At 39.9% G+C, this 13,525-nt stretch overlaps 1 protein-coding gene across 1 annotated transcript; it reads right to left on the bottom strand.

Moving 5' to 3' along the window:
- Positions 1-9,828: 9,828 nt before the first annotated feature.
- Positions 9,829-11,769, bottom strand: LOC128505552 (phospholipase A2-like). Its single transcript, XM_053476056.1, has 4 exons — positions 11,520-11,769; positions 10,855-11,002; positions 10,130-10,263; positions 9,829-10,008 (listed from the first exon to the last, which is right to left on the bottom strand). Exons 1-4 carry the CDS (start codon positions 11,566-11,568, stop codon positions 9,884-9,886), a joined length of 456 nt encoding a protein of 151 aa, XP_053332031.1. The 5' UTR covers positions 11,569-11,769; the 3' UTR covers positions 9,829-9,883.
- Positions 11,770-13,525: the final 1,756 nt, after the last annotated feature.

The raw sequence follows: 13,525 nt of genomic DNA, 5'->3' as shown, positions 1-13,525 counted from the left end.
ACTTTGATTAAGGTGATTTTTGTTGCCTTAATGCTTGTCTGAATATTTCTTAATAAATGGAGTGCATATTTTGACTTGGTTTTCTTTAAATGTCTCTTCTTGAATCAAATGGTAATGGGTTTTACCAGTATTTAAGAACTTGCTTTAATGGTTACAGCATTGTGGAAACAATTTGTGGGGTAAATGTTGGAAAGCCATCTGCTTTGCAAAATTCACATTTATTATACTAGTTTGAGTTGAGGTGTGAAACAAATACTGATGCACAAGATTATATTGCATAAGTGGTCATTTGTTTGCAGCTGAAGGGGGGGGGGGCTGACTACCAAACTGTAAGTTAAATGCTTAAGGTATGAAATTATTCCAAGGATGCTGCAAAATGTCTTTTAGGGAAGAGTTGCTAAGCATTAGTGATGCAAGTAATTCAGGTTTGGTGTGTTCCTGCAGCTTTTAAAGCTTTCAGATGCAATGTGCTCTTTATTTTTATTTACCTGTGATCAAGACCCTCTATAGCCTTTCAATGACTTTATTCACACTTAAATTTTACTGTACTGAGCCAAAGGGGTGACAAAGATACAAATGTATGACTTTTAAGAGCAGACAAAAACATAAATGTATTTAAAGAAGGGGGGGAAAATATTAATCCTCAGCAATACCCTCTTCAGAGGAATAAGTGCTCTGATAAGGTGATTGTGTTGATATGGATAAAGCAGGGTCTAAGCATCTGCTCAGATGGATCCTCAGGCAAAATGAGCAAGAAGGGCGCTGCCTGTGAGCTTACGTTAAACAAAAAGAGAATTTAAATAAACATAGGTCTAAAGAAAAATCTAAAAATTAACATGCGTATACTACAACTGAAATGATCCTTTACTTTACCAATTATAACTACTATAGATGCATAACTAAATAGAACCATGTAAATTTTGATCTGAGTAGTATAGGTTTAAAAACTAATATAATCAAGCCAGTAATCCGATCAATGTGATTACTCTAAACCAAGAATAGCAATAGTTATATGAATAAATACTAATTTAAACATGATCATGTGATTCAATCAATCTCTAATCTTGGTATCCAATGAACACATTAGTCAGAGTTTGTGTGTCTGCGCACGTCTCGTACTGTTGGTGTCTTTGATATCTTCTCCTTCCAACCAACCCTTGCCTTTAAACTCAGGCTACGTGTCATAGCCGATAAATAGTGCAACAAACACCATTAAAATGTTAAGAATTTAATTAAACATGAATATGAAAAAATGCAACCACGGGGGGCGCAATCCAGTGTCTTCTTGTGCCAGTCCCAAGTCTGGATAAATGCAAAGGGTTGTGTCAGGAAGAGCATCCGACGTAAAACATTTGCCAAATCAACGATGCGAATCAAGAATATAATTCCCATACCGGATCGGTCGTGGCCCGGGTTAACAACGACCGCCACTGGTGCTGTTGACCTACAGGGTGCTGGTGGAAATTGGGCTACTGTTGGTCGAAGAAGGAGAGGAGGAAGGCGTGTTCGAAAGCAGAGAGAGAAGAGGAAAGGCAAGAGTTTAGGAGTGATAGTAGGGACTTTGAATGTTGGGACCATGACAGGGAAGGGAAGAGAGTTAGTTGATATGATGCAGAGAAGGAAGGTGGATGTACTGTGTGTCCAGGAGACCAGGTGGAAAGGTAGCAAGGCTAGAAGCTTAGGATCAGGGTTCAAATTGTTTTACCATGGTGTGGATAGGAAAAGAAATGGAGTAGGAGTTATTCTAAAAGAGGAGTTTGTAAGGAATGTTCTAGAGGTGAAGAGAGTATCAGATAGGGTGATGGGTCTGAAGCTGGAAATTGAAGGGATAATGTTCAATGTTGTTAGTGGTTATGCCCCACAGGTAGGATGTGAGTTAAAAGAGAAGGAGAAATTCTGGAGTGAGTTAGATGAAGTGATGCAGAGCATGGTGATTGGTGCAGACTTCAATGGACATGTTGGGAAAGGGAACAGAGGTGATGAAAATGTGATGGGCAGGCTTGGTCTTCAGGACAGGAATGTAGAAGGGCAGATGGTGGTGGACTTTGCAAAGAGGATGGAAATGGCAGTAGTAAATACTTTCTTCCAGAAGAGGCAGGAACATAGGGTGACCTATAAGAGTGGAGGCAGAAGCACTCAGGTCCACTACATCTTGTGTCGATGTTGTAACCTGAAAGAGATCAGTGACTGCAAAGTGTTGGTAGGGTAGAGTGTAGCCAGACAACGCAGAATGGTGGTGTGTAAAATAACCCTGGTGGTGAGGAAGGCGAAGAGAACAAAGGCAGAGCAGAGGACAAAGTGGTGGAAGCTGAGAAAGGAAGAATGTTGTGAAGTCTTTAGGGAGAAGTTGAGACAGGCTATGGGTGGTCAGGAGGTGCTTTCAGTTGACTTGACAACTACAGCCAATGTGATCAGGGAGACTGGTAGGAGGGTACTTGGTGTATCATCAGGTAAGGGGAAAGTGAACAAGGAGACTTGGTGGTGGAATGAGGAAGTCCAGGAGTGTATACAGGGAAAGAGGCTAGCTAAGAAGAAGTGGGACACTGAGAGGACTGAAGAGAGTAGACAGGAGTACAGGGAGATGCAGAGTAAGGTGAAGGTAGAGGTGGCAAAGGCCAAACAGTGGCCTTAGAGTGGCAGTAGAGTTTTTGACAAGTTTTTTTAAGAAGATCTTGGAGAGTGAGAGGATTCCAGAGGAATGGAGGAGAAGTGTATTGGTGCCAATTTTTAAGAACAAGAGAAATATGCAAAGCTGTGGCAATTATAGAGGTATAAAGCTAATGAGCCAGAAAATGAAGCTGTGGGAAAGAGTAGTGGAAGCTAGGTTAAGGGCAGAGGTGAGCATTTGTGAACAGCAATATGGTTTTATGCCTAGAAAGAGTACATCAGATGCAGTATTTGCTTTAAGGATGCTGGCGGAGAAGTACAGAGAAGGTAACAGGGAGTTGCATTGTGTCTTTTTAGATTTAGAGAAAGCGTATGACAGGGTGCCAAGAGAGGAGCTGTGGTATTGTATGAGGAAGTCTGGAGTGGCAGAGAATTATGTTAGAGTGGTGCAGGACATGTATGAGAGCTGTAAGACAGTGGTAAGATGTGCTGTAGGTGTGACAGAAGAGTTGGAGGTATGCTCTGGAAAGCAGAGGAATGAAGGTTAGCCGCAGCAAGACGGAATACATGTGTGTAAATGAGAGGGACCCAGGAGGATCGTTGAGGCTACAGGGAGCAGAGGTAAAGAAGGTGCAGGATTTTAAGTACTTAGGGTCAACGGTCCAGAGCAACGGAGAGTGTGGAAAGAAGGTAAAGAGGCAGGTACAGGCAGGTTGGAATGGGTGGAGAAAAGTGTCAGGTGTGTTGTGCGATAAAAGAGTATCAGCGAGAATAAAAGGAAAGGTGTACAGGACAGTGGTGAGACCAGCGATGCTCTCAGGCTTAGAGACAGTGGCGCTGAAGAAAAGACAGGAGGCAGAGTTGGAGGTAGCAGAGCTGAAGATGTTGAGGTTCTCTTTGGGAGTGACAAGGATGGATAGGATTAAGAATAAGTTTATCAGAGGGACAACTCACGTTAGATGTTTTGGAGATAAAGTCAGAGAGGCCAGATTTAGGTGGTTTGGACATGTTCAGAGGAGAGATTGTGAATATATCGGTAGAAGGATGCCGAGGTTGGAACTGCCTGGCAGGAGGTCTAGAGGAAGACCAAAGAGGAGATTTATGGATGCAGTGAAAGAGGACATGAAGTTAGTTGGTGTGAGAGAAGAGGATGCAGAGGATAGGGTTAGATGGAGGCAAATGATTCGCTGTGGCGACCCCTGAAATGTTGGATTTAAATTAAAATGGCACTTATATATATATATATATATATTCGTGCTTAATTAAATTCTTAAATTATCGTGTTCACCCATGGGTTTACTGCATAAACACCGGAACAAAAGGTCTCGGGAGGAAACAGACATTTCTTTTTCCATTTTTCGCATTTAATAAGTTTAATCATGCAGCAATTTTGTTATTCATAGCAAAAGCAACCCAACAGTGTGATTAAAGTACCCGAAATAACAGAATTTTGACCCAGCATAAACTACCCAACGATGTGTTTACAGAAACCCAGCATTTTTTTGTGTACTACTACTAATGGATGGACAAAGCGCAGTCAAAGCCCGGGGATTCTGCAAGCTGTCGCGTTGTATTCAGCGAGTAGCGTATATATTTTTGTTTGTTTTATTTCATGTCTGTAGTTTTATAGATAAATCTGCTCATATCTGCACACGCGTTTATCATCCTTTTGTTTAAGAAGTCGCACGCGCAACTTACTCTTACTTTGCACAAGTCAGTGTTTATTGTTTAGTGTATATTTAAACCACATAAACACAATAAAACGATAATGTTTTAGGCAAACATATCATACATATTTGTATTCTTTGTTGTAGCTTTTTGCACACGCGCAGATGCATTACAATAATAATAGTATCGTTATTGAAGGAAAGAAGAAAATGAAGAATAAATACATATCAGTATTTACAGTTTGAGTTCGACACGTTTATGAGCTCTGTCAATGGGTGCCTACATAAGAGAGATAACACATTTTTGGCTTCAGCAGACACACAATACTTCAGATTGAAACAGGACCGCCACTACAAGTAATGAAGGGCATTTTCACTGCTTGCCCTGCCCAAGTCGCGGGATCCCTTTTCTCGAAACGTGCATTTCGCACAAACACTTTGCTTACGCCAGTTTTCACGCTGACGGTCGGATTTACTAACAGTGAAATTAACGTGAGAATGTATGTTCTTCCACACCAACTTCATGTCTGGCGTATGTGTATTTTTTGTGTGTGTTTGTTTTATTTCCGTTGGCGACTCCTAGAGGCAATTATGTTAAATTGCAAACTACAAAGTATCACACCAACAGATGAAAAACATTGCTATTAATTTATATAAATAAATTATGGATTTATTTATAACAGATAAAATGGGTTAATTGACACAATATTTTTCTACCAATTATGTGATTTAGAACATATAAAAGTATTTGCAAATGTATACAACCCTTAGTCTATGGCAATAGAAGTGTTGGCCTTATTAGCGGACATTGTCAATGGCCGAATTCGAAGGGACGCGTTTTTATGGATCACAGTGATTTTCTGGCCCACGATGATGACTGGCTTATTAGCCATTTCCGATTTCCAAGAGCTATCCTCTTGGAGCTGTGTGCTGAGTTGGGTCCAAATTTGGAAAGAGAAACAGCGAGGAGCCATGCATTACCCGTTCCCTTACAGGTGCTGACGACGCTTGGTTTCCTGGCAACTGGTTCTTTTCAAAGGGAACTGGCAGACTGCTCGGGGTTAAGCCAGTCGTCTTTGAGCCGTGCAATGCCAGCTGTATGGGACAGGATCATCCGCATATCTAGCAGGTATATAAGGTTTCCATACCATGCAGTTGACCAGCCAAACATTAAAGTGCAATTTGCAGCGATCGCCGTTTTTTCTAATGTAATTGGAGCGATCGACTATACGCACATTACTATACAGTAAAGGCGCCATCTGAAGACGAATATCGGAAACGTTTCCATTCAATAAATGTGCAAATAATATGTAATGCTCAAATGCGCCTAACAAATATTGTGGCTTGGGATGAGGCTCCAGGGTGGGAGGGTGCGCGATGGGTGGCTTCTTGGTGAGTGATGTATTTAAGGATATTATTCCAGCTCAAGTTTTTTTATATTTTGTTATTAATTCCGGAGGACAAACTTGCAAATATCAAAGTTTTTCTCCGGTCTACCTCCAATAGGAGCACCCCCAATTCACATTCTGTGAAGTTTCTCTTCTTGCTTGCTTTTGCCATTGCTTTTTTGTTTGGTTTTGCCAAAGTGGAGTCATTAACATATTTATATTGAGGAGGAGGCAGGGAGGGGTTTTGCGCTCGTGCACGTTCGCTCAATTTCACGTTAATTCAGATGTACAAAGAGAATATGCGTGGGATTCCGCGTACGCAGTGTTTCATACATCAGATTTTTTTATTGCGTACAGACAAAGCTGTAAATGTGAGTACGCAGTAAAAAATTCTGATGTACAGCTTTCCTTTGCTGCTTCATCACTGGATCAAGGGGAAGACCCCAGCACATACATTTTACAGGACCAGAGCACTCTATCCTCAGAGTTAGTTGGCACCACAAGCAAGATCACTTCATTTCAGACCCAGTCATCATACAAGCCTAGCATACCTGTTTTAACAGGCCAGTGTAGTATTGCTCTGGCTCAATCCTTGGGAGAGAGAGCTTTTTATTCAGGTCAGAACTCTGGCTGGTACACCATTTTACAGGGTTGGAAAATTCCATCCTCCTTCAGGGTGCCTGGATTCCAGTCCCAATCATTATACCAGCTGAGCGCCCCACCACAGGCTTTAAAAGGCCAGTCTCATTCTATCTCTCCAGCACCTTCATTGGATGCTTCAACATCAGATCAAGGTTTATCATCTAGCAGCAATCAGTCTTTACAGGACCAGATCATTGCATCCTCTTCCCAGTTTGTGGTCACTAAAAATAAAGCACTGAGTCCCATACCCAGTCATCATACCAGTCTAGCTCCATAACACAGGTTTTGGCAGGCCAGTCTATGATTGCTCCTGTTCAGTCATTGGAAGCTTCAGCTGCATATCCAGGTCAGACCTCTGGTTGGTACAACATTTTACAGGGTCAGAAAATTCCATCCTCTTTCCAGGTCTGTGGATTGCAGACCCAGTCAAAGCATCAGCCTAGCACAACAACACATGTTTCTACTAGCCAGTCTGCCTTCACTGCTCCAGTCCAGTCTTCAGGTACTTCAACACTGTATCAAGGTCTAGCCTATAGCAGTAATCTGACTTTACAAGATTCCGTCCTACTCCCAGACTGTGGTTACCAAAAACCAGATCAGTGAATCCCAAACTCTGTCATCAAATCAGCCTAGCACCACAACACAAGTTTTGACTGGTCAATCTGCTTCTTTCCTTCCATTTATGGGTGCTTCACCATTGGATCAAGGGCAAGCCTCAAACAGGTACATTTCACATGACCAAAGCATTTTATCCTCGTCCAAGTTTGTCACACCAAACTCAATCTCTGGATTCCAGAGCCAGACATCATACTGGCCTAATACACAGCAGATTGGCTTGCAGAACCCTGCATTTACATCTCTGGCTCAAGGCAGCTATGGGACAGAATCTTCACACCATACTAAATGGCACAACATTTTTCCTGGTCAGATTTTATCATTTTCTAGGTTCCCTGAATCACCAACTCAATCATACCAGCCTAGCACCACAACACCAGTTTTGGCGGGTCAATTTGCTTCGCTGCTTCCGTCCATGGGTGCTTCAACATTATAGCAAGGGCAAGCATCCAGCAGGTACAATATTTCTCAGGACCAGAGCATTCAATCCTCATCGCCACTTGTTACAAGCCAGGAGTTTGGATCACAGGCCCTTTCATTATACCAGACTAGACCAACAAAAGTTTTGACAGGACAGTCTGCTACTGCTTGGGATCAGTCCTTGGGAGGTTCAGTTCCATATCCAAGTCAAATGTTTGGTGGGTATACCCTTTTAAGACATGGGAGAAAGATGCAATCATCCAGAGTGTCTGGATTCCAGACCCAGCCATCTCATCAGTCCAGCAAAATGCAGGTTTTGACAGACCAGTCTGTTTCTGCTAGTTCAGTGCAGTCCTTAGGAGCTTCTGCACAGCATAAATGGAAAGTCTCCAGTAGGTACAACATTTCCCAGAACCACAATTTTCAATCATAAAAATGTTCCAGTAGACTGGTTTGCTTCTCCGCCTCAGTCGAGTGCTTCAAGATTGTATCAAGGTCTAAACCTTAGATCTGACTTTACAGGGTCAACATGTTTCATTCTTTTTCCAGCCTGTGGGTACAAAACTGAATCTTTGGATTGCAGAACCAGATTTTTCAGCACCAAACATTTTTTTTTTTTTAATTGCTTGCTTGATCTTTATTTGGTTACCTAAATGCTTAAGATTATTAAAAAATGAAAAATGTATATTTAATTTCTGGTTTCTTTTCTTGAATGTGAGTAAGTTTTTTTTTTTTTTTTAGTATTTAGAGTAATTGCAATCAGTTAGCTTTAGCACTAAATGTCTTGTTTTTGGCTACAGCGTCGTTTTAACTAGTGAAAACTACATTTAAACTACTATTTCAGTTGTGAAAATATTCAGTTTAGGTTTTCTAATTAATCTTTTGGTGGGTGTTCAGTTTACACTGAGCAAGTATCTTATTTTAAAGTAGATTATTAAATCCGGTACATAATTTTTCAGAACATCACTTTTTTTTTTTCAACATTTTGATTTCACTTATGGTGCAGGTTAATCTTCAGGTATTGTAAAAGTTTCATTAAATTCTGTTCAGCACTTGATTTAAGATGCGCCCACGCAGTATGGTGTCAACTTTCGGTTCATAATCTGGTACAAACATAATTGCTCATGACTTCACTTCTACTCAAAATTTTGGTTTAATTGTGCAAGGTGCAGTTTTCATAGTTTTTGAATGAGACATGAGTTGCACTGTCGTATCTGTATTGACGATTGTGCTGGCTTGTAAAGCGTTATGGTCGTTTCTGTGTCTTCTGCATACTCTGAGTATAAATGCCCACACGGAAAAAACCTATATAAAACATATATGTTTTAATATAGGTTTGATATAGGTTTTTAATATATGTGACATATATAAAATTGGCCGTTTTCCTATTTTATATGTACATATATGTGTACATATATACATGCATATATGTACCTATATATACATGCATACATGTACCTATGTGCATATATGCACCTATATTTTAACCTAGACATTAGTAAAATTATTAAAATCCATTGCATAAACTATTGTAAAACAATGTAAACTATTGCATTGATTGAACCTGTTGAGTGAGTCATATAAATGCTCCCACCTCAAGGCAAAGGTGATAAATGTGTATAAACAACCGCTAGATGCTGTTGTGGCAGGACTGCTAAGGCTGCTCCCACTTATGTTTTGTTGGCTACTCAATTTATTGGCAGTCCTGTGATGTTTTGACCATAATATTGGGTTTTTATGACTTGTTTCTTTTATGATTTCTGTGCAAATATCTGTTTGTCTTTTGGGTTTTCTTTTATTTAATGAGCTTCCCCCTTGTTTGTGTGAGAAGTATTTTGGTGTGGGTCTTAGAGTGACTGGTTTTACCAGGGTGTCGGTGCTAACACTGAGAGAACCATAACATACTCCCTTTCACGCGTATGCTAGTGAGTGTTTATACACAGATGTAAGGAAACGTGAGGTGTTGTGGAGGCCTTGTTGTGCCCCTTATTGCCTGCTGTCATGCCTCAGCTGTTGCACGGTACTGTACCTGGACATTTTGCGCAGCCCAGTCACTCTTGTGTGTTTGTGTAAAGTTGTTTGTGATTATTATATGTTACAGTGGGATTGGCTTTTTTTTCTATTTCCTGGGTTTGTGTGATCTAAAGTTTTATGTTTGTACAAAAAATTTGATATTTTTATATCTAAAACCCTCGGTGTCCTGCCACGCTGTGACGTAATCTGGCTGAACAGACATGCGCAAACATACAGACAAAAATAAAGACAGACAAAACATAAAGACTGGTTTCGGATACTCCAATGTATAAAACAAAGATGATATTTAAAAAAAACATCTGACCAATAGAGAGACAAAAATAGAGAGACAAAACCTTTATTTATATTGATATACAGATGCATAGAATGAAACTACAAGCTGTTATTTAAAATGCCTTTTTATTTGTACAAAGAAGTAAGGCACAAAAAATGTGGAGTCTTCTTCCAACCTTATTTCCAGAATGTGAATTCTGAAAGCATCCACTTTAAATTGTCCTGAAGAACACTGACTCATTTCTTTTCGCAGTGACTTTTAGGAAGTCTTTTATGCTCCTGATTATATTTAGATACAGCAAAGCAGTCAGCGGCCTTCCGGTCACACTCACAAATGAACATCTCACAAACTGTGTTGTTTTCTGAGTGAAAGATTGCAAGAGATGCAAAAAAAAAATATTAATACTACCCACTTCGCTTTGAATTTACTTACTTGGTAAGTTTCCATAGCCTGATTTTGTTCTTTTAAAAAAAATTACTCACTCTTGCAGGTGATTTTCTTAGTGGTTCTGTCACAAGAGTAGGCATAGATCTCTGTGTAAGGGTTGTCGAAGACGGGCCAGCAGGCTTTATGCTTTAAGGCTTCGGCATAACAGTTGTCATGGACCTGACAGCATCTGTAATCATGGAAAACGGTTTTGTAAATTAGTAAAACCAACTGTAACTGTAAAAACAGTTATTCTGCCAGAGTAATCTGATTGGTTGAGAGGCATTATACAAGTGCTGATATAAAGTTAAATGTCCCAGTTTTGTTATATATCACTCCATGTGACGTGTTCTAAGAATCATTATTTACACTAATTGAATGAATGTGTGTATGTGCTCTATGATGGTTTGGCACGCCATCTAGGGGTTACCCTGCCTCATGCCCCAAGTCTCCAGTGACAATATAAAGGTGCAAACAAAATATTAAAATGCAATATACTTACATCATGGTGTATTAGGTTTGGTATTAAGCACAGTACTGTGCTATTATAAATGTAGCTTTTCTTGCCCATGTCAGAGCTCAAGGTGGCTTGGAGATGGGTACCTACTGTAGCCTGCCATAATCTGGAAATGCTTTTATTAATTCTACTATCGATTATTTCTAAACATTTTCCCAAGGTAAAATAAAACTATTGCATATGTAAACATTCAGTTAGGCTTTGTTCATGACATTTTGTTGTGTTTTGTTGTTGTTGTTAATGATCATTTAAAGTGTTTACAACCTGTCGAGGTCATCAACAGGGGTTCCTGAGCCGCCCCAGCCACAGTAGCATCCGTAGTTTCCATAGTTCAGGAATGGACAGCTAGTCGGCATGGTGCAGATGATCATTCGCCTGAACTGCCACAGTGCCCTGTAGTAAAGTGCCTGAGCTGAATCTCACACACACACACACACACACACACACACACACACACACACACACACACACACACACACACACAGGACATAAATGTAATATCCAGGAAAATCTAGAGTTTGCTTTCTAACTGCTACCTAACCCAAACAAGCATCACATTTCAATAAATACCTTTCTGGTCAATAGATCTCATGTTTCCCCAAAAGGTTATCTCTCAGACTTTGATCGAGGCGATAAGCGTCAAGTATCAATTCTCTGGTATTAGCTCAATTTCAGCCTTCTTTGTAAAAGTGTTGCCTTTAACAATTAAATGCTTTGTTTCTATTTTTTTTATTATTATTATTATTAAGTCTGTTGATGCTCACAATATAGAATCCAGAAAAAAAATTGACCTTACAACAAAAACAAATATTTTTCATTTTCATTTGTAAATTCTTTTTTATGAAACCAGTAATTAAAAAAGACACATAAAATTAGCAAGCATCATTGATGTAGATTTTTAATTTACAATAAAAATCAGTTCCACTTACCAGCGTTGAATCCAAGTAGCAGCAGAAGGACAGAGCAGAGGATCGTCATGGTGTCTGGAGGAGAGTTTCACACTGCCTCACATGTCAGTGAAGTCTCCTTATGTAAGCACAAACCAGCACTGAACCAGCACTAGACACATTGCTTGTTTTTTAACTTACCTAGATAACAGAAGACATCATGTACAGAATTTTTGTAAACTAATCCCTTGTGCAGAGAAGTTGCCTGTGAAATACAGTCACTGGTGATGTGTACAAGAACATGGTAGATTGTTTCTATTTCTTAAAAACATTATTTTTTAGCAGGGAATAAACACTTATAGACTAAGTTTGTAATTGTTAAAGTATAAAAGGACATATGACAGAACTTTAAGTTTAATGGGTTGGTTTTGGTATGAATTAATTTCCCGTTTTTGGTATCTTGAGGAAGGGGGGGGGGGGGGGCATCAGCTGGGACCACATTCATAGCATAGATGTTTTGCCCTTACCCCAGAGCCCCTCCTGATGGCAGGGCAGTAAATGGGGCATCACCCTGACACCTAACCTTTATGCCTTATCCCATCTTCACAGCCAGAAGCAGAAACTTGTTTCACTAATTGTGGAAGTTTTCCATGATGCAGTAATCTATATGTGACATAAAAAAAACCTTAACTTAATTCCATGTTTGTCTGGAGCCCCCAAGTTTTGTGCTTTAAACATGTTTCGGAGGTTCCCCTTTATCAAAATGTTCCGGACTTTCATGTTTTACAGCCAGCCTGGGCTGGTTCTTATTCTCCTTACTGTATTTAGAGCATCTTTCTGGCCACACTTGCAGATATACATCTTGCACTGGTTGTTGCTGTCTGAAAAAGAATTACACTAAAGAATTACATCAAAGAATAAAGCTATGCACCATCATATCACATTGTTCATCCTGTAAATTTTATAACTTAAATGTTTTTAGGTCAACCACTCTTACAAGGGATATACTTAGTGGCTTTGTCACAATTGTAGCTGTACAATGCTGCATATGGTTGTTCCATGATTGTCCAGCAGGCTTTATGCTTTAAGGCTTCATTATAACAGTGGTCATGAACCTGAAAGCATCTGTAGGCATACAGTAATATATGGGTGGGTTTTGGTGGAAGTGGTTTTGGTAGGAAGTGTATGTGAATGTACAATGCAGTTTTAGACCACTTATAGCATAATGTTCACTATTTAGTACGCTAGTTTATTTTTTCTTTAAAACATAGCTGGTTCAGGTGGGTATTCCGTGGGTACCAATTCTGAACTGCCTCATTAAACCATTTCTCACTTTCTACTATTAGGCAAGTCCATTGACAATATAGATCTTCAATTAAGTTTAGTTCATTATAAAGAGTAAAGCATGGTCTCTATCTGCTCAAGTCATCAACCACGGTGCCTGAGCCACCCCAGCCACATAAGCAGCGATAGTTCCCGTAGTCCAGGAATGGCCAGCTAGTACAGTAGATACAAAAGAGATAATCCACCTTGCCTTGTAATGAAGTGCATGCACTAAAACACACACATGGTAACATTAAGCCAGGCTTCATGTTCCATGGTATTCTTTTCTGGTCACTGGATTCCAGACCTAGATCTCATGTTTCTGCCACAAAGTTTTCACCACCTAGACTTTTGCAATTCAGGTATCAACTTAACTTGTTTGCTTAAAGTCATCACTTTTTGTAGATGTATTATCTCTCTAACCAGAAATTACTTCCTTGTTTTTATTTTAAAGACATTTTTAAGCTTTTGGTTGTTCAAGCCGGGCACCTGTTTCTTCACTGAACTGGTGCTCATGCTGCCTCACTGGGCAGCGTGACACACTACGAGAAATGCACAACCTATCAACTTCCACGTATATGCATTCAAAGATGAACCAGGTTAGCTACTGTAACTATGATTGACAGAAAAGGGAAAGTGTGCCAGCCCTCTTACCTAGACAGCATGGCCAATCTTGCTCTTTTGACTGAGGACTGGTTTGAGGATACAACCAACAGAAACCCCAA

The sequence above is a fragment of the Clarias gariepinus genome, chromosome 17, assembly GCF_024256425.1.
Source record: "Clarias gariepinus isolate MV-2021 ecotype Netherlands chromosome 17, CGAR_prim_01v2, whole genome shotgun sequence".
NCBI lineage: Eukaryota > Metazoa > Chordata > Actinopteri > Siluriformes > Clariidae > Clarias > Clarias gariepinus.
This window is presented reverse-complemented; position numbering and strand designations above follow the sequence as displayed.